Consider the following 22527-nt stretch of genomic DNA (forward strand, 5'->3'; position numbering starts at 1 on the left):
TAAGCAATCTTCAACCAAACCAAACTAGGGAAATGCAATTGGTCATATTCTCTGAAGTCTGTTTAACTGCGCCAATTTGCACCCGCAGAGCATATGGCCTATTACTTTAAAAATGTACACAGCCTTAAAAGAAGTAGTAGATTTTTCTGGCTTCGGGGTAGTGAGAAGTTTGTTTCTCTTCACTTTTTGCATTATTTTGTTGATGCCTATGCTGTTGTCTTTTCTTCCATGCTCTCTGGTTCAGCTCTCTTTTTCATTGTAACTTTCAGTGTGGTGTTAAGCATACATGATAAAAATGTTTCGTTTGCTTAAGGGCAAAAATATTCTAAATTAAAAAGTCCTGCTTTATTTTGCCTGATTACAAAGCAGATAACAAAGTATTTCCCAGCTCACTCTAGATCCTATGGCTGCTCTTTTCTTTCCTTAATTTCTGCTTCACTGATCACTTTAAGAGGAATTTCACTTAGTTACTGAAGTGTGATTCCTTGAAACCATATTCACTATTCTTAATCGAGATTTTGTTCTTGAAGTGTGTGTGTCATCCTGAAGTGTGTGTGCCATCTGAGCTGTAATTAATTGGGTCAATACTTCATTACTTCCTTAATTCTTTGTGTGAATGGCATCAAAGCACAAGGGGATAGGTATATATTTAATTGTCTATACAGAAAATATGCACCATTACATGATGGATGGAAGAATGGACCTCTCTGACAGGGCCTCTCTCCTTGATTGCTTAGGTATAATTTCTTAGGTAGTTTTAAAAAGCAGTAACATGGTGTACAGAGTCCATAGTTTTGATTTAGAATCTCAGCCCTTCAGAGGTCTGTCACATGACTCTTATGCCTGCATAAATTCCCATTAACTATAAAGGGACTGTGTGTAGATGTAAAAGTCTGTACATTGCTTCCTTTGAGCAATCATAACATTAATAAAGTTCTGACTCTGGATGTTTATTGTTCTATACCTTTGAACTGATAGAAATAATTTTCTGCATTTGACTGTTTTCATTAATGAAGGCATATTTCAGAGGTACAATATTATATATAAAAAGTTGTATGGCTATTGCCACATTATTATTAGATGGACTGGTAGCCCTGCATATTATTAAAGTTGCCCAATACTTCCAATAAAAACCCAGGTTTTAGTTTCTTATATTGGGCTAAAATTTTCTTTGCTGAATGTCTACCTCAGGCTGACTTTTTTCTTTTTCTTTTTCTTTTTCTTTTTTAAATTTCAGTAGTAATGCTTCAGCCATTTCTGAGAACAATGAAAAACAGTGTTTTGTCCATATAAAAAAAATCTGGTGACTTTGTCTTTAAGAAGCTCTGATGTACCTATGTTTTAGAGCAGGCATTTAAAATTTGGCTGGGGGTGGGGCGGGGTGGGGCTTTGTATCAGAGATGTACTTTTTGCCATTCCAGTGAAAATCTGCCCAAATGTGGCCAAGTTAATAAGCCTTTACAAAATCACAGCTCATATGTACTCAGTAGATTTTAGCAGCTAATTCCCCAAACATTCTGTCAGCACTGGGTGTGTTCCAGCCCAGGAGTGAGCAATTGCAACTGTGAAATGCAGGTCATGCCGGATCTGGGTATCTGAACTGGGAGTTGGGATATATGGGAGTCTGAGACTGGCTAGGCAAGGAGACTGAGATGGCCTAAACAAGGAGATGGGGCCTGGCTGGTCAGGGAGAGTGGGACTGGGCAATAGGAGGTTGGAAATGGCTGGGCCAGGATACTGGTATCCAGGTAGGGGAATAGGGATTGGAGAATGGGAGTCCGTAGGTAGGGTGGGGGGGACTGAGATCAATCAGACGAGGAGCTTGGGGAACTGGAATTGACTGGGCAAAGGACTAGAACTGAAACCAGTGGAACGGGAATGTGGAGGTGGACAGACCTGAAGAGGTGTGGAGGTATGTGGGTGTCAACATGATGCCACATGATGGAGTTCGTGTTTTCAGTTTGCTTTTTTAACACTATGTGGGTCAGCAGTAGAGTTAGGACCTTTAGATCCACTGCACAGATCTGTCACTTGAGCTAATGGAGTAACTCATAGTAATAGACTGTCCTCCATGTACACCAGCACTAGAGGGGGATGATGCACACACTATGCCAATATAGTATAATATTACTGTATTAAAAAAAAAAAAAGCACTTTTCCCCAATCTAATCTTGAAAATAATTATAAAAATGTAGAATGTATTAATCATTGGATTTAAACAGTAAAATCTATAAGCAGTTTATTTTTACTAGTATTTATTGATCATATAATTCTTTATATATGTATGCAATGGTGTTCACTGATCTCAAAATAGTTAAGAAAAATATTGTAAATATTAACATAATGAATGTTACATAATATGGAATATCATGTTTTTATGTACCCCTTTTAATAGACAAACGGGTAGTATATTTTTGAAGGTTTTTTTGTTATTGCATTAAAAGCAATGGGGACAAAATCTTTAAAGCAGTATAGTAGAACCTCAGAGTTACGAACACCAGAGTTACCAACTGACCAGTCAACCACACACCTCAATTGGAACTGGAAATACGCCATGAGGTAGCACCAGTACCATACAGCACTGTGCTAAAAAAAATAAAAAGAATGTTTGTTTGTTTTTTTAATTGGCAAGGTGAGGAAACTGTTTCTGTGCTTGTTTAATTTAAATGAAGATGGTTAAAAGCAGCATTTAAGTCAGTGTTCAAATTGTAAACTTTTGAAAGAACAACCATAGCATTTTGTTCAGTTATGAATATTTGAGTTACGAACAACCTCCATTCCTGAGGTGTTCATAACTCTGAGGTTCTACTGTATGTGCCAAAATTCAAACTGATATACATTCTGTATTCTTTTATATATATGGATGTACTTATTTCTTTTTCAGTGTGTACATTGCTAGTTTTCCTGAATATACACAATCAATGATTGACCACCTGGTTAACATGAAGATCAACCATTGGGATGGGTATGTTTCAAACATGAAACTTATATTATTTGGAAGTCAAAAATTCTGTAAATTTTACTTTTCGGAACTCTTCAGTTATCTTTCTTTAAAGGGAGAGGGTGGTAGTTGTCTATTTGTTCTTATCTGTACGATGGTAGGAACTAGAAGCCTCGATCAGGATCAGATTCCATTGTGCTGGGGCTTACAAATGCTAGTTATATTTTCCTGAATCAGGGACTAAGGGACTGAATCATATTCCTTAGAACGTCTAAAAATCATAATATGGTAATTATTTTTTAATAAAACAGGCCCCTCTGAAAACCGTTTTTAAAAGTATTAACAGATTTGTGCTCCTTTTTAATCTTGGAAATTTGTAATAACTTTTTTCCATGAATGATAACATTTAAAAAAAGAAATGTTAACATTTTAGAATTGCTAATGTATTTGATTGGGCAGGCAATGGCTTACATCAGTGGTTCTCAATGTGGGGAGGGGCCTCTAAACTTTCTAGTGTGGCATGAAAAGCACTCGCACTTACTCATGGAGTCACAACAGCACTGAAATTTGGCCCCTCTGTAATGACATCATGGATTGCATGGACATAATGAAATTATTCCAACACTTCTGATTTTTTTTCAATAGCAGAGAGGTGGATGTGGGTATCTCCCCACTGTTGGATCTGGGTACCTCCCCACTTAAAACATGTTTTTAGTTTTCGTGACATTTAAACCTAGTTTTAGGAGGTGAATAAAACACATCATTATTTAATACATTACGTAGTATATCTGAGTGTAAACATCATCGCCATATAATTATTGTTAATTAAGTAGACTTAATATGTGAAGATAAATGTAGTTATATTCACTGTTGCATGAAGATTGAAATGTGTATGTATAACACAGATGTGATGAAACAGTACTATAAACTATTTTTATTGCTCATGATGATGTTCCTGGCAGATATGGGATGAGCCCTGAAGTGCTACCATCCATATTTGTTTTGCTTTTCCTCTCCCTTTGTCTCTTTCAGCAGTAAGTTTTTATTCATGTAGCCAAGAGCTAACTGCAGGCTGCCTGGTTTGGGCCACTAGTGTTTGGGAAATGCCATATTCCATAACATTGAGTGGTGTCTTTATTTGTGGTGTGGAAATACAGTCATACACTGTAGCTGTGCTTTTTTACATGACAACTCTCAACTGGATTGGATATTTGAATTAACTATCAGAAACATTTTTTAATGGTAATTTACCTCCAGGAATTCTAAACAGGGTTCTCCTTAAAATCTCTCATTTTGTCATGGAGAAATGAAGGGGAAAAACAAAGCACCCATTCATTTCTTTGTGAGACTTATTGTCTTAGTCACGGTTTTGTTTAAGTTCACATTGTTTAAATGTTTGTTCATACATGTGTCTGTGTAGGACTCTCAGAATTCACAAGTTTGTCCTTTCTGTTGTAATTTCACTATGTTGTAAGTGTTGCAGAATCAAGAAATGTTAGAAGTAGACTAATAAGAAACTTCTGTTAGATAATTGTGAGGATGTATTTTAAGGCTTGAACTTTCAGAAAAGCCTAAGGATTTTCAATTGGAGTTGGGCACGTTACTCTTCTTGGCTCCTTTTGAAATCCCAGTGTAAATCAATTCTGAGGAGTAAACTAATTGATTAATTTCCATGTAAAGTAGTATTTTTAAAAGTAGGTTGCACAAAATATGTTGACTGTTATGGAACCTTTGATCTTGGAACCAATGGATGATTTGTTTAGTTAAGATTTCTGATATTTGACCTATTATGTTTAAAAAAAAACAAACGTAGGTGTTCATTCTTCTAGAATGATTGCACAAAATAGTCTGCTAAATGTTATTTTGCAAATAGAATGACACGCATAAGTGAAGCCATAATAGTTTGTACATGTCTGGTATACGTTGGATTTCCTTTGGCTTCCAGAAACTTCCCCCTTAGCATTCATCAACTTGTAATAATTATTGGTATTGCTCGATGTGGTGAAAATGTATATTTGATTATATACATGTTACACAGAGCTTTTGTGATTAATCTTATTGAGTTTGTGAGCTGTTAGATATACGTATTTTAAAATGAGTCTAAGCTTATTTACTAGGTTTTTCAATATTCTTTCTTTTTTAAAAAAGAAATAAAAACCAACACCACTTGAAGTAAGAATGAGGTACCTGTAAACTTAAATTTAAAAAGCTGTAACTATGGTCTAGCTGCTCTGGGACCACAATTATCCGTTTCTTTTGCTAGACCATGACAAAAAGCATCTGCAGCAACAAATTTTTTTCCTTTTTTCTTTCTGATTTCCTTACACTTAAGAAAAAATAATTTAGCCAGTATTCTTTATAAAAGGTAGTTTGACTCTCCCTGAATTAAGAGTAGTAATCAGCAAGGGAGAATAACAATGTTAAAAATGAAGGTAAAACATTTCTCATTATCTATGGAAGGCACCTGTGGATTTCCTTAACATGGTTTCTCAGAGCATGTTTGTGTCTTACATAATTGTGTAGCTTATAGTTTAGTCAACATTTCTATCCTTTTGTGCCCTCTGAGGGTCTTTTAGTGTGTGTGGGCTAGCATGGGATACAGTATTTACTGAAGAGAGTCCTAATATATATAATTCAAACAATATATATGAAGCTGATTAATTTTTCATTCCTCCATTTAATAACAGAAATGCATTTCTTCACTGGAAAAATGTTAAATGCTCTCACACACAAAAAGATAGAGGAAGCTTGAGGTACTGAAATAGCCCTGAAACAAGGGTGTACTACTAGGCCTGTATGGAGCCTGTTGAATTCAGCAGGATTCTGTGCTGTGCAGGGGTCGGTCTGTGCAGATCTGATTGCAGGACGGGGTCATAATATGTAACTGCTTTTGTTATGAAGAGCAGCAGTCAATAACTGATATTACAGTGATTTATGGAAGCTGAACAAAAACTTTCTTTAATCTCCACAGTGTTATTCGAGAACTGTCAACCAAGGCTCTACATAACCTCACTCCACAGGTCCCTGAGTATATGACAAATGTGGGTGAGTAGCAATATATCTGTGTTTTAGGTAGCACCCCATATCAAGTGTTTCTGGGCACCTAGCAAAAACATACCAACAAACAAGACTTAAACAAAATACAAGTTAATATGGCTTAATAAGAGATTAAGCAAGGTTTTTCCCACAGTGGTGCTGTAATTTTGATGGCATTAAAACTTTCTTTTTATGAATTGCAGTGAGATTTATGAATTTGGGGAGGGGAAAAGGCAGCAGAATTTTCAAGTTCAGCTTTAAGCCACTCCAAAATGTAAAGTGACTAATGTTTTTAAACCAACATTCTAAAGCAACTGAAGAACCACTTTATGCATAAACTAAAAAAATCAAGAAATGTCTGAGAGCATCTTGAAACCCAAAGATATCTCGACTAGCACATGTAACAGCTAGTAAGCTACAGATTTGTGTAAATCTTTCCAACATGTGTGGTTAGGGTAGATAAAATGAAATACAATGCATTTAATATGTGGCTAATAGAGAACTAAAGGAAGTATTTGCTCATAGTGTGTCTTTGGGTGGGGAACCATTTTTGTTACACCAAACTGAAAAATCTAACTGTGGAAATGGAAATTCTTCGTATATTTTGATAACACAGGCGAATCTTATTCCCATTTTTAAAAATGATTTTCAGATTTAGGGATCTAAAAGTGATTTTCAGATTTAGGGATTTGAAAATATTTTTGCTCTGTATCTCTCTAAGATACAGTTCTTGCTCTATATCTCTCTAAGATGACTTCTAGAAATGATTTTTCCACATTAATTTCTAGACGGAAGTGTTTACATGTAGTAATATAATATGTAATTATTATTTTTTATTTCATTTCTTGCAGTTTTGCCAAGACTGCTACCATTAGCAGTGGGCACAGATTTACACACTCGGCATGGGGCCATTCTTGCCTGTGCTGAGATCACCCATGCACTGTACAAACTAGCAGCAGAGAATAATAGGTATAAAGACAACATTATGTAAACTATTATGTTTCTTTCTCATGTATAATTTTTCAGAAACCTCTCCAGTATAATTATGAAAATCTCCATCTTCGAGAACTTCTCTTCTGTTGTGATTTTTGTTTGTTTTCATCAGTGCTGCCAAGCCTTCATGCTTTACTTGGTGAGGTTATATACCTCTGATCTAAATCCATGAGTAATCATAAAAGTGAGACCACCTGTTGTCATTCTCAAGCAAGAATAGAGAAAAAAGAAAAGGAGTACTTGTGGCACCTTAGAGACTAACCAATTTATTTGAGCATAAGCTTTTGTGAGCTACAGCTCACTTCATCGGATGCATACTGTGGAAAGTGTAGAAGATCTTTTTATACACACAAAGCATGAAAAAATACCTCCCCCACCCCACTCTCCTGCTGGTAATAGCTTATCTAAAGTGATCACTCTCCTTATAATGTATATGATAATCAAGTTGGGCCATTTCCAGCACAAATCCAGATTTTCTCCCCCTTACAATCTCCTTTAGATAAGCTATTACCAGCAGGAGAGTGGGTTTGTGTGTGTATGTGGGGGGGAGAAAACCTGGATTTGTACTGGAAATGGCCCAACTTGATTATCATACACAATGTAAGGAGAGTGATCACTTTAGATAAGCTATTACCAGCAGGAGAATGGGGTGGGGGGAGGTATTTTTTCATGCTTTGTGTGTATAAAAAATCTTCTACACTTTCCACAGTATGCATCCGATGAAGTGAGCTGTAGCTCACAAAAGCTTATGCTCAGATAAATTGGTTAGTCTCTAAGGTGCCACAAGTACTCCTTTTCTTTTTGTGAATACAGACTATCACGGCTGTTACTCTGAAAAGAATAGAGAAGACATTGTCACAAGTGTGGGTTAACCACAACAGTTTGCCAGACTACTACTGAGTGAAGCATCTTTCCTTCTTCGCTGTGAGACAATCCCTCATATTGCTATTTGGGTTGGATTGATGTAATTTTTCACTTACTTAATTTTGGCCCAGAAATGCAGTTTATAGATATTAAATTTAGCATATGTATCCAGCATGATTGCCATAAATTAGTTGGTGGAGTTACTGACTCTCTCTTCAACCTTCACTGGAATGGGTGTTATGTACAACTGTGCAAAATGATTGTAAAACACTACCAAATTGTAATTTGCCACTCACTCACACTAGTAGTAGCATTTTAAATTTACTCTGTTCTGATAGGTATAAATAATTATACAGGATTCAAGGTAGTGGATAGTGCAGCCTTTGAATGTAAATCTGAATAAAAGTAAAGAAACAAAATTCTGTAAAATTCTTCAGATGTTTATTAATCAAATGCATTTACAGAATTTTGTTTTAGTTTTAGTCTCATTTCTTCCAAAGCTCTGACATCCAACCTAACTCTTGTATCCCAGGGGAGCTGAACTTAGGCAGGGGAACAAGAGGTAAGTAGGTAGTAAATAGGTCTGCTTTTTTGACTCCTGTAGTTGTTCAGATGCACTGTTACGAAAAGTACTTGTGCATGTCAGCAGTATAACAATGACACTTAATGTAATTATTTTATTAAAGTAATGATTGTACATAGAAGCTAAGTATGTTTTGTAATAAAAAAAAACTTGGAAAAGTAGAAAATTGGAAACTTTTTGAGTTTTGGAAATTTGGAATTTGGAAAAGTGTTAGAATTATGTCATTATGTATAGCCATATTCTGTTACAAAAATGTTATTGTATAATTCTGCAGAAATAATATATCTGAGTGCTCGTCAGAAAATAGGCTGTTTGTATGTTTCCTAAACCCGTTTAATGAACATTAATGAATGTTACACATTTGTTCCGAGAATCACTTAGTCATAAACTTTTAAGTTTTTTCTGTCACTTTAAAAGTGCAACATATATCTGTTGATGCAGGGCTCTTTCTGAATGTAAATTCAAGAAATTGCCATGTTTGGACTTAAAATCTTTTTATAACATTGCAGATCAGTTACGAATTATTTCAATGAAAAATCGTTGGAGGGACTTAAGCAGATCCATTGGGAGGTTTGTGCCAAGTATAAATAGCGTTGGAATCTTAAATGTGTTGTTTCATTTTTATACAAAGGATGTTGAAAGGTGTTTTTTTCCTTTTAAAAAATTCCCCCAAATCCTGCAAATGTTTCGCGTCCTCCCGACATCCTTTTCTTCCGCCTTTGCTCTCTCACTGCTGAGTGTGTCTGGTGGGAATCCTGTGATCATGCTGACTGACTTCTCTACAAATTTGTTCTCTCCACTTTGACATCTGCCGTCTTCCTAGTTAAGCAACTCTACTTCTTTATCCTAATTGAATCCCTTGAAATCTCAGTGGCCATTTCACCACGTTTGATTCCCTCCTTGCACCCTGGTGCCCTCCTGCCTCCACTTCTCTCTCTCTGCACAGATTCTCACTTCTTCAAGAAAAATATCTGCAAAATACCACATGAACTTCTCCCTTCCCTCTCACCTCTTGCCCTTCCTCTCCAACTCTTCTTCTTCTTCTCTCTTGTTTCTCATTTGGTCTCCTCCTCAACCTCCTCCATTTACTCCAGTGATCCTATCCAATCTCCTCACCTCCCTTGCAAACCACTCTCATCCCCTTTCTTGCCCTTCTCTTTAATCTCTCACTCTCTAGTCATTCTTTCCCCTCACAACACAAGCATGCTTTAGTCTCTCCCATCTTATGGACAACCCAACTGTGACCCCATTTGACTCTGCAACTATTGCCCCATCTTCCTTCTTCCTTAAGTTCACTGAATGAGTTCTTTTCCTCCACTTCCTCCCTAGACCCTCTCCAAATCTGGTTTCTGTCCCTTGCATTTAATTAAAATGGCTATTACCAAAGTCTCTAATGACTTATTCTTCTTTAACCTGTCAGCTGCTTTGACATAATCAACCATGCTCTTCTTCTTGAAATCTTGTCCTTCCTTGCTTCTGGGATGCACTTTTTTCCTGGTTCTTCTCTTACCTCTCTAATTACTCCTCCAGCATCTTCTTCAGAGGATCCTCCTCATCTTCTCTCCAACTCTCTGTGAGAGTTCCACAGGGCACTGCCCTGTGGTCTACTTCTCTTCTCTTGCTACACCTTGTCTTTGGGTTATCTCCTTTGCAAATACATTACACAAATACAGCTATAATCCACAGGACAACTCACAGTTCTACATCTATTCTGGACCTGTCTTTTTATTTCAGACTAAAATCTTGGCCTGACTTTTTGACATCTCATGGATGTCCAGCCATTAGCTCAAGCTAAGCGTGGCTAAAACAGATCTCCTAATCTTCACTGCAAGCCCTCCCCCACCCTCCTTTTTTGATCTTCATCATAGGCCTCTCTCTAGATCCTCACATCCAAGCTGTGTCTAAATCTTGTAGATTCTTTCTGCGTAACATCTCTAGGATATGGCCTTTCCTGTCCATCCACACAGCTTTAATGTAATCCAGGCTCTCATCATTTTACAACATTCTCTTCCCTGGCCTTGACAAATGTAATTTGTTGCACTCATATCCATTCAAAATGCTCCTGCAAAAATCACTTTCCTAGCTCATCGCTTTCACCCTCTCTTTTCATCACTCCTCTTGCTACCCTTTCTCCATTGCATCACATGTAAGATGCTTGTTTTTACTTTAAGGACATTTCACAGCCTAATTACATGCTATTTATCATCTCTCATATGTTTTGAGGTGTCAACTCCTACCTCCGATCAGCTAATGCGACCAGCCTTCATTGACTGCATATTAAATTTTCAAACAAACACCTTTGTACTTCCTTGCATGCTGCCCCTCATGCATAGGAATTACTGCCCATAAACATCCATGAAGCCACCTCATTGTCCTCCTGATCCCTCCTTAAAACTCTCCTTTGCTGTGATGCCTACAAAAAACTTGGCAGTGGTTATGAGTGTGATGAGACCACAGCCTGTCATGCTGTTTAGTATTGTTTTCTTGTGCACTCCTGTCTGTTTCCACTTGTCCCTTGTAAGCTCTTTGGAGCAGAGTTTTTTTTTCTGTGTTCTTTCAAACTCTGCACTGTGGAGTCCTTATTTAAAAGGACCAAATTTTTGAAAGTAAATGTTTAAAAAAAGTGCATCTAGCTGCCAGTATAAATGCAGAAGCAAACAGATTGTGGAATGATGGGTAATAATGAACTATATTTGTTTGGCTTGAGTATGAATTCTGACGGGATTTCTAAAGTTTATATTTTTTTGAAAATTAGTTCTGTGAAAGAAGAATATTGGTTTTTTATCAAATGATGCCTTTGAATTCCCAAGTCCTAAAGAAACACTTTTGTTATATAATACGTATTATACAAGAATCACATTAGGCTGGGGGGAAAAGGCTTAATTTATAAATCAAACGTTTTCATCTGTTTTATTACAGCTTTGCAGTCGTCAGTTGTACAGGTAAGAAATTTGAAACCAAAACCATTGTTTTTCATTGTGGCAATTAATATTGTTTAGACCCAATAAATATTTGAAATTCAGCTTTTTAAAGTTGGTTACATCTAATATACCTTAGAACCTCAATTCACTGGAGGGAAAACTCAAATTCTTTTTGACTCTGCCTGTACCTAGGACTTTGTTCTAAAACAGTGTTGTTGAACTGGAATTGGGATTGTTGATGCATGTTATGGGGTCAATCCTAATTAAAAGGTGGTGAGAACTGCATTTGATGCTATATTGTAAATAGGATTGGGACAGACAGAGCTAAAGAGAGAGGGGAAAACACTCCAAATAAAGCAGCATATTTGCTAGTCCACAATTTCAGTAATTTGTAGTTTTCTTCCTCATTACGATGCCTGAGCTCTGCATTCCTGAACTTAGTCGAGAGAAGTGATTTGTAATCTCTCCTTATCCTACAAAGTGCTAAAATGGCCAAAAGGTTGCCTTGTAGTCAAAGGTATATTTTTAATTTCTGCATCCTTTTGTAATTGATTGTCAGCAGTGCTACAAGCAGTTTAATTCTGTTTTTCAATTCTTGGGCCAGATGGAGGCTTTTTTGAATTTTCTTCCTTTTCATTCACTTCTTATTCAGGAAAGCCTCTAGTAAGTAAAGGGTAATTTGCGTGAGAATTTGGGTAAAAAGTGAGTTAACACTGAAATCAGACTTCAAGTTTTGGCCCTTTGATCTAAGGGAATCAAGATCCAAATAAACAACCTGTGTTTCGTAAAACTGCAGTGTATGTTCTTGATATTTATCTAGTTGAGCTCTTTGAACATGGAGTATCTGACTTTGAGGTCTGGTCTACACTGTGTGTGTGTGGGGGGGGCAGGAATCAATCTCAGTTATGCAACTTCAGCTACATGAATAACGTAGCTGAAGACCACGTACTTAGATGTCTGACACTATCCTGTCGATTTCGCCTGCGCCTCTCGCCCTGGTGGAGTACCAGAGTCCACAGGAGAGCACTTGGCGGTCGCGATAAATCAACACCCGCTGGATCAGTCGCTGCCCATCGATCCAGCGGGTAATGTAGACAAGCTCTGAGATGCTGTATTGTCTTTGTTGGTGCATTTGTAGCATAAAATTGAATATCTATGACAGTAACATTACTTAAAATGTTTCCCATTCCATGAAAACGCATTAGGATTTGTCAAAGTTTCAAGATACTAAAATTTGCTTTTTAAAGGTTGTATTTGTTGATTTGAGCTAGCTTCGACTAGTTCATGGCTTAATGTGCCTTAGTTTATAACACTGGTGCTACGTGTTAGCAGTGACTTTGTGGGTGGCTATTTTGGCTGTTATAAATTCTTTAATGCCAGGGTGGAGCTGGGGTATAATTTTGTTTTTGTCACAAAGTGCACATCTTGCACTTACTGGTGTTATAAGATGCCTACTAGTGTTTTCATCACAGATAGGCTTCTAGAATTGATTCTCTGTCAAGTAGCATACTTGATTAACCATAATTTGCCCTAAGCAATAGTTGTATAAAAGACAAAAATGCATAATTTAAAGCACATTTTAAAAATATTATTGTTACGGGTAACAAAATTCTTTAAAATTGCCTAAGAAAAATAAACCTTTGGTTCAGGTTCCAGAAGCAAACCTGCAATTTGACTTAGGTATTACTAGGCAAGCACTTGGTGGAACAAGTTGAACTTGTTTGATGATGAGTAATTACTGCACATAATGCTTTCCATTTGAGAAATAACTCCCTGGAATCTTCAGGGTATAACAAGACCCAGTAAGAATATTGAAAATTAAATTGCTTCACCTGAGTGAATTTTATTTCCATCTTTCTGGTTCTTAAATTAAACTACCTCAAAAGATTTTTTTTTAATGTATTCATGAATGTCATAAATGTATATTTAATACTGGCCAAAAGTGAAACTATAATAAAGTGTTTAGTTTTTCTGATGCTGATGAATTTTAACATGTCGAATAAGCTAGTTTCACAATAAAACTGCAAAGGCCTGCCAGAAAATGAAGTTGAGGTAAAGTGTAAAGAGTTGCATGTTTAAAAAGTGGTCATTAACAAGTTTTAATAGCTGTAAAGTGCATTATAAGAGGCTATGAGCTTGCTAGTCAGCTATATCTCACGGTCTTTTCATACACCTAATATCTCCTGTCTAGGATTTAGTAAAAGTCCCAATGCTGTAAATGGGGCATTGGTTTACCTAGTATTACATGTAAATTAGCCTTTTATTAATTTATTTGAGCATAAGCTTTTGTGAGCTACAGCTCACTTCATCGGATGCGTACTGTGGAAAGTACAGAAGATCTTTTTATACACACAAAGCATGAAAAAATGGGTGCTTACCACTACAAAAGGTTTTCTCTCCCCCCTCCCCACTCTCCTGCTGGTAATAGCTTATCTAAAGTGATCATTCTCCTTACAATGTGTATGTTAATCAAGTTGGGCCATTTCCAGCAAAAATCCAGGTGTGTCCCCCCTCCCCCCCCACAAACCCATTCTCCTGTTGGTAAGTCTCTAAGGTGCCACAAGTACTCCTTTTCTTTTTGCGAATACAGACTAACACGGCTGTTATTCTGAAACTTTTTATTAATGATTACCATTAGTAAGACTGACCTAATTATGAACTGTGGACTTAGGTTATGCCTGAAAAAATTATAGGGCAGATCATGTTTTTTTTAATATGCAAACAAGATTTTGCATTGTCTCAGAAATTGAGATATTATGTAATACATTTGCTGTAATCAGATCTTTGTTTTTATATGCTGTTAAGCCAGATCTCCCTGCCCTCAGTTTCATTAATCATTTTTTTCATACGTTAGTTCCTCCCTTACCTCCTACTTAAATGCTTTTGTAGATTTACTATTGTGTCATGAAAAAGTTAAAGTAAGTCTACACAAATTCAGTATTTGCCTACATTCTCCTTTCCTTTAGACATGGTATTGATTAATTCTGTCCAAAAGCTTTCTTAAGAGTGCTGGTTGGCTGAAGAATTTTCATGTATGTTTTTAGTTAAGCATATGATACGGTGAGCTTGGTTTTGATTTCAATCTAATGTAAATCAGGAGTAATTCGAGGGAAAGCTAATGAAGTTACATCAGTGTGAGCTGATCATCAGGTCCAGTATACCTTTTTTGTGTGTGTATGATATTTTGTAGTTTTGGAAAAATTGACATACCCATACCTACTTTAAGCATTACCTAGTGCAAACAAAAGCTTCCAACTTGACACATGTGGAGAGTTATGTCTTAAGATATCTCATGTGGGAAAAGAGGCCAATATCCCAGCCTAATTATATTTGAAGCATTTTAAATCCAATCTGTATGGTGTTCACCATGAAACAAGTATGGGTGATATCTTTTCTTGTTAGCTGGGACATTATCGTAATGCACTTGAGGCATTGTAGTAGCATTCATTATCAAAGAAGCTTTGAATAAAGTTACATTTTCAATAGTGATCCTTTTCTTTAAATGGCAGCGTCTTGCATATGATTGTTGAGACTCTTGAGGAGATATCAGGTTGAAGAGCAATTCTGAACATTAACTTGTACCTCATTTCTTGACTCCAGTTCTGAAGTTGATATAGGTCTTGCCATAAAGACTGGGGTAACATGGTCATTTAGAGATGAGTAGAGCATTGATACAAGCTGAAATGCGGTGCCTCTTCCAGATACTTGTCTCTGGCTTTTATACTACTAACTGTGGATTTATTAGGCCTTCAAGGTTTCAGTCAGTGCTGAATATGCCATGATGTATAGTGTTAATCATAGAATTATAGAAATGTAGGGCTGGAAGGGACCTTGAGAGGTTACCATGTCCAGCCCCCTGCACTTAGGCAGGACCAGGTAAACCTAGACCATCTCTGACAGGTGTTTGTCCAACCTGTTCTTAAAAACCTCCAATGGTGGGGATTCCACAAGCTCCCTTGGAAGGGAGAATTTAACTACCTTTAGAGTTAGAAAGATTTTCCTAATAGCTAACCTAAATTTCCCTTGCTGAAAATTAAGCCCATTACTATTTGTCCAACCTTCGGTGGACATATTTGAAGACTGTTACTAGGTTCTTCCTCAGTCGTCTTTTTTCAAGACTAGACATGCCCAGTTTTTTAATCTTTTCTCCTAGCTCAGGTTTTCTAAACCTTTCATAATTTTTGTTGTTCTCCTCTGGACTCTCTCCAGTTTGTCCACATCTTTCCTAAAGTGTGGCACCCAGAATTGTATATGGTACTGCAATGGAGACTTCATCAGTGCCGAATAGAACAGAAAAATTACTTCCCAGGCCTTATATATGACATTCTTGTTAATCCAGTCCAGAATACTAGCTTTTTTGCAACTGCATCATATTGTTGACACACATTCAATATTTCATCCACTATAACCGCCAGATCCTTTTCAACAGCACTACCACCTAGCCAGTTATTCCCCATTTTGTATTTGTGCATTTGATTTTTCCCTTCCTAAATTAAGTACTTTGCACTTATCGTTATTTAATTTCGTCTTGTTGATTTCAGACCAGTTGTTTGATAGTCAGGGCCGTTTTGAATTCTAATCCTGTCCTCCAGAGTATTTGCAACTGCTCTCAGCTTGGTGTCCATATGTATATTTTACCAGCATATTCACCACTACATTATTCAAGTAATTGGGACCCTACTAGATATGTTCTCCCAGTTTGACAGCAAACCATTGATAATTACTCTTCAAGTACAGCCTTTCAACCACTTGTGCACCCACCTTACAGTAATTTCATCTAACACACATTTCCTTAGTTTTCTTATGAGAATGTCACATGGGTTGTGTCAAGTCTTACAGAAATCAAGATATATCATGTCTACTGCTTCCCCGTTTCTGCTAGGCCAGTATCTCTGTCAAAGAAGGAAATTAGGTTAGTTTGGCATGATTTGTTCTTGAGAAATCCATGTTGGTTATTCCTTACAACCCTATTATCCTTTAGAGGCTTACAGATTCATTGTTGAATAATTTGTTACAGTATCTTTCCGGGTATTGAAGTTAGGCTCACTGGTCTATAATTCTCTTTGTTCCTCTTTGTTCCCTTTTTTAAAAGATAGGTACTATGTTTGACTTTTCTCCAGTCCTTTGGAGCCTTACCTGTCTTCCATAAGTTCTTGAAGATAATTGATAATGGTTCTGAGATTGCCTCAACTAGTTCCTTAAGCACCCTAGGATGAATTTCATCAGGCCTGTCTACTTGAATACATCTAACTTATCTATATATAATTTAACCTGTTCTTTCCCTATTTTGGCTTTCATTTCTTCCCCCTTGTTTATATTAATTGTGTTGAGTATCTGGCCACCCTTAACCTTTTTAGTGAAGAGCAACTCCCAGATCCATGAGTCATTTGTTGCCACATACTGCATATTGTTTTGCTTTGATCTCATTGCTTTGAATTCAGAGACTGTCTGTGTGTTGTAGATGGCTATACACATAAGAAGGTATTTCATATCTGTAATATGGTAATCATGGAACTTTGAGTTTAGACTGTCGTGTTCTGTGTTGGGATTGTTCCTTATGTGTTAACTAATGTGTTCAGCTGCTGTGGCAGCATCCTTATGCCACAAAATGTGATGACTTGCCTAACTTTTAAGAACTGGCTGATCAAGCAGAGCTGTTTTGCAATGAGTTGAAATATAAGTATGTATCATGGCCCTGATTACTGGTGTGACACAATTTCCAAATAAAGTGTTCCAAATCCCACCCTTTTTTCCCCTAACAAACCTCCTAGACATGGGTCAAGTGTTGCAAAAGCTTTGTGCTTGCAATGAAAAGTCTAGGATATTTCAACTTTTTTGAGAGGGTAAGACAGCCTGCAGGTATCAGCAAGTACCAGGCTAAGGATAATAGGCTTGCCTCATTGTTAACAGCCTCAAAGGTCTTTGAAATCCCAGTAGTTTCAGGGCAAGCATGTCTCTTGGCATGCATCCCAGTGAAAGACTCTGAGGCATATAAACTTAGTGGGAGACAAATTCCAGTCTTGTGAAAAGATTGCTCTTTCAATTCCCACAAATCCAAATAATTTTCAAATAATTTTACACCCAGCAACACTGGTTCTTCCAGGAATTCATGTTAACAACAGTATCTTGGGGAGGACATTCATAATACTGTGGCAACCTTTAGAAATTTGGTGTCCTACAATTGCCTTTTGTTTAAACTGATATTCAGATGGCGGTGATGTATTTTATATCAACAAGCAAAGTGTTTTATATCAGCCTTCAAGTTTTGAAATAGGGTAATGTCTAATGAGACTTCAGTGGTTGCTAGAAGGAAGACTGATTGTAAATAGTTTTAGTAGCTATGAAAGATAAGTCCCTCTACAAGCATGTAGATCAGCTTGTGCTCAGCTTCTTCGTGTTCAGGAAAACCTATTTTTTTGTCAGATGTCTGAAAAGGAGGCAAAAAGTGAGGACTCCACATCATTTTCAAAATTACCAGTGACTTCAGTAGGGTCAGGATTTCACCCATAGCCTTGTGTCTACAGGAAAAAAAAAAAGTTTTTTCTGTGATCCAAATTTAGGTCTATGATTCTGTGACCTTTGGTTGGTTCCATGTTGGTTGGTTGAAATTTAGTTTCCACATAATTTGAAGATGAGCATAACAAATCCCATCAGATTCTCAGCTATTCCATCTCTGACCACTGAAAACTAGTTCCCTCCACCTCAGTTTGGAATCTTTTATACAGATGACATGATCACTGAAATATTATTGGTCACACTGCTTTGTATTTCTGCAGCCCTATAATGTATAAACTAAACCTTAAAATATTCCTGTAATTCTATTTTGAGTGGACAAAGTCCCTTAAGAAGCTGAATGGATCTAATTTATTTTTGTGATGAACCTATGTTTTAAGGGATTCATATCACAATAGTTACTGTCTGCATTTCTAATTGTCAGATTTGTTCTGCCTATTCTATAAATTACACTTCACAGCTAAAATGTCCAAACTCGATTTCAGTCTTAATCTGGCTTGATAAGTCTCTTAACGTTTTTCAGTATAGTACATTTATGTTTATACTTGTATTTTTAGGTAAGGGTGACCATCATATATATTGGTAGTGTTTTTCTACCACTTAAGGAATTTGTGCACGTGAGAATGCTACTAATATTTTAATTCTTATTATTTAAGTATGTTTAATTATCCTCAGTTGGCACTCTAGGTCTGTTAGCAAATAGGTGAGCTGTAAAATTCTCTGAAGAAATTCTAATATATGTAACATATGGGAAGAAAAGATGGTAAATTCTTTTCCACATAGAGGTTCATTAACTATGTCGCCTAAAGTTAAAACAGAATCAACAAATAATATGAATATCAGTGAGCACTTGCTTTATATAACGAAAGTATGAAATGTTTTGGTATTGTGTATATGTGTATGTTAAGTTGGAAATCAGATAGCAGTTTTTTAAATTTTAGGAAGGGGGAAGCATTCTCGTTGGGATTCTCATGTTGTGAAAGCATGGCAGGACATGTTTAATAGTTTCCATTAAACAAAGACCATGTACATCACCATTAATCCAAGACTAATGCTAATATGGAATAATGTATGTCAGCAGAGGTTCTTAGCTTTTTGGATAACTTCCAGATTTAATGTATTCAGACACCTGAATAACACTTACTGCTTATGATGCCATAGAAGCTGTTCAGTTCTAAAATACTCTATGTAATGTTATCCTTGTAATTTGAAAAGGAGATTCCTAACTTCTTCCAAAATTGACTTTAAAAACAATTCTGTGAAAGTAATTTGAATTTGCATGTAAATTAAAAACAAAGTACTGTTGCTTGGTTCTAATCGGCGTCTAAGTAAAGTGGAAGTAAACATTCATGTTCAAATAAGATATTAGATCTGCGATCTGGGAGCTTTACCATTCCATCTCTGCTGCAAGGAATTTCCTACCCCAATGTGTGAATTTCACTGAATTACACTGAGCTCCTATTAAAAAGTCACTTTCTGTAGAACTGTGTTAGCATTTTAAGGCTCCAAAATTGTATGGAAAACAGTTGGCTAATGGAAACTGGTACTGCAGTAGTCAGTTTAAGGACTGAATTTGATCTATAAACCTTGAAGGAAGCACATTCAGGTAGGTCATGACGTTTGGAGATAGTGTGTAGGTTTTTTGGGGGGGGAAATAGGAAGTGCCAACACTACAGTAACACTTAGAATAAAAGTGGACTGATACTTTGTGTCAGTTTAGTGAAATGCTGAATAATAAATTGATTGCTCTTCCTTAGGAGGCAGGGTTTATGAGGAACAGCAGCCAAACACAGCAGATTTCCCTATAGAACGGTCTGCAAATCCATAACTTATGAGGAAAACCTGTAAGGTTGGCAGGTCTGCATTGCCTGGACCACCAGTGTAATTTTGCTGAGTGGTATATTGTAGGAGAGCTCTTCCAAAAATCCATGCTGTATAGAAGGCATGCATCTGTATTCTCAAGCTTTAAACTTTGTTTTTCTGTTACCAAATAACACTAAGCAAAGAGGATTTGAAGCTTTATGCTCTGATATAAAAGAATAAACTAGAGAATAAAGTTCTAATATCGTTTGAAAAGATTTTCAAACAATTGCTCCTCAAGTGGAAAGACTCTAGGATGGTGACAGATTTTGTGACTGAAAAATCCTGTGGTAAATTCCACAGGGCCATAGTACTTCTAAAGTGAGGCTATCAGAAAAAAGCATGAACCTGAGTGCCTTTTATTTTTCAAATAGGATTAGAGAAATTAGGTCTTTGTTCTTTGGAAAAGAAAAGATGGAGTGTACAATAAGGTTTTGTATGGAGCATTTTGTAGTGAATTAAGGCAGTAGACGGTACAGCGCTGTTTGAGAGTTGGTCAAACGTAAGATTGGAGGGTTTACAAGCTTAATCTTGGGAAGACTTGAGTGTTACTTGTTGTATTTCTGTGGCTACTTTTCATTTGAAAACTTATTGTGCTTTAGTAAGCAGCTTACCTAATTGTATGCAGTAATCGATCATCTGAAAATATTGCATTTTTGTTTCTATTTTCCAGGGGTTTAGGTGGAGAACTAATGAGACCAGCTGGTAGGTGTCCCTCTGCATGTTAGCTGGCTGGTGCTATTTTTGTTGAATTAAAATAGCAAATATATGTTAGTTAATTTACTCTATTTACGTCAACTTTTGCATCTCTTGGCATTCCACTGTTTTCTTGCAATATCAACACTGTATATATAAGCTCTCTCTTTCTTTCTCTGTCTCCCTTGCTTGCACATCCCACCCACCCACCTACACAACCTACATTAAAAGAACAGTAAAGTTGCAAAGTCAAGTATTCAGAAGTTAAGAAATGCCAGTATTCAGGTTGTCAATGCAATCTTAAATTTGGCCCCGGTATCATATGCATTATGACAATGTCTAATTACATGATCACATACTATTTTTTTGCACAGGAACCCTTCTTCCTCATTCAGTGCACAGGATAGAACCACTCTGGAGATGAATCAGGGTAGTGTAGTGAAGGAGACATCATTGGTATTGGGGTGGTGTCTGGCACCAGAGCTGGATCTGAGGCATTATCCTGTGGCACTGCTATTCAAAGAGCTCCCAAACCACCTGGAACTGAGCTTATGCACTATGGCCAGATGCTTCATCCAGACTTGCAGTCACTGCATCTGAAGATGTGGCTGTTGGGTGTTTCGTACCATGGACCAGGACTGCTCCCTACAGATCCAGGAAATCTTGATACAGAGCCAGAAAACTTATTCTTTTAAATGAAAGAGGTTCTTGATATGGGAAGTCCAACATGGTCTGGACTCTCTGTAGTCTGTTCTTTGACTACTGATTGCACTTATAGCAGGCTGGCCTTTAGTTCAACATGGATTAAAATCCATGTCACAGCAATTTCAGCTTAGCATGCACCTGTGCAATTATGTTTGGTCTTCTCTCACCCACTGTTACCAAATTTTTAGCCACCAGTCTGAGAACCCACCCCGTCTGGGACCTCAGTAGTCCTCTAGAATTTAATGGAACCTCAATTTGAACTTCTATCAGAATGCCCCTTGCATCACCTCACTCTGAAAGATGATCTTCCTTGTGGCTATTACTTCAGTCAGAAGAGTGAATGAGTGCCTTCAGGCACTTATGGCTGAACCTTGCTATATGACATTACATAGGGACAAGGTGTTGCTGAGACCTCACCTGAAGCTCATTCCTAAGGCCTGGGCTACACTGGGGGGGATTTGAACTAGACAAGACGTGATAAATCGATCCCTGATAGATCGATCACTACCCGGATCAGCGGGTAGTGAAGATGTACCCTAAGGTTATTTCAGAAGTTTACCTAAACTAGTTAATCAACCTACCTGTCTTCTTCTTGAACCTATGTTTGGCTATGGGGGGAAAAGAAATTACACACATTAGATTACACTGACAGGATGAAACCATTCAGATTGTTTCCCTATGTACTTTTAGCCCTAGTCAGGTGTTCTAGAGATCTAGCCATCTCATCACAAAAGCTATGGAAATGGATAACACAGTACGTCTTGCCATGATATTAGCTGGCATGTGCTATCAGAAATCTACAAGGTGGCTATGTAGAGTAATTCCCCTGGCCTTTGTCAAAGACTGCTCCTTGGTTTTAGTGGATAGGTTGGATGCCAGTTTTGGGAGAGCAGTGCTACAATCACTATTTGACTGATACAACTGAAACTCCTCATTCATTCCCACTGTCCCATAGGGATACTACTTGCCAGTCACCTACGATGAAGTCCACACTGACACATACTCGAAGAAGAAAGAATGGTTACTTACCCTACAATAACTGTACTTCTCTGAGATATTGTAGCCAGCATAGATCCCATTACCCATCCTCCAGTCCCCACATTTTGGAGTCTTCAACCAAGATGGGCTTTGAGTTGTGAGGGAACTATGGGAGGTTCCTGGCCACTCCACCCTTTATATCCTCGCATGGGAACATGAGGAGGCACAGGGTGCATTTACGGCCCCAACAGACACAGCTATTAAAAATAAAATCTGATTTCACATGCCTTACAGTGGGACTACCACATCTGGAAAGACCCCAGTTACTGTAGTGTAAGTTCTTTTTTGATGTTGGAACCACAAGAATAATTCCATTTCAGTTTCCTTGTTATATATTTATTTTTGAGCTATAATGTTAGAATATTTCTATTTGCAAC

The 22527-nt window shown here is 37.2% G+C and overlaps 1 protein-coding gene across 8 annotated transcripts in view; it reads left to right on the top strand.

The window, feature by feature from the left end:
• TBCD (tubulin folding cofactor D) overlaps positions 1–22527 on the top strand; it is a 261333-nt gene that overhangs the window by 145868 nt on the left and 92938 nt on the right. For all 8 annotated transcript variants that reach the window (XM_073311985.1, XM_073311984.1, XM_073311991.1 and 5 more), the window contains exons 19-24: positions 2885–2965; positions 5913–5986; positions 6829–6946; positions 8927–8987; positions 11337–11359; positions 20385–20416. In XM_073311985.1, coding sequence (XP_073168086.1) covers positions 2885–2965; positions 5913–5986; positions 6829–6946; positions 8927–8987; positions 11337–11359; positions 20385–20416 — 389 coding nt within the window. The remainder of the gene's footprint in view (positions 1–2884; positions 2966–5912; positions 5987–6828; positions 6947–8926; positions 8988–11336; positions 11360–20384; positions 20417–22527) is intronic.

The sequence above is a fragment of the Lepidochelys kempii genome, chromosome 14, assembly GCF_965140265.1.
Source record: "Lepidochelys kempii isolate rLepKem1 chromosome 14, rLepKem1.hap2, whole genome shotgun sequence".
NCBI lineage: Eukaryota > Metazoa > Chordata > Testudines > Cheloniidae > Lepidochelys > Lepidochelys kempii.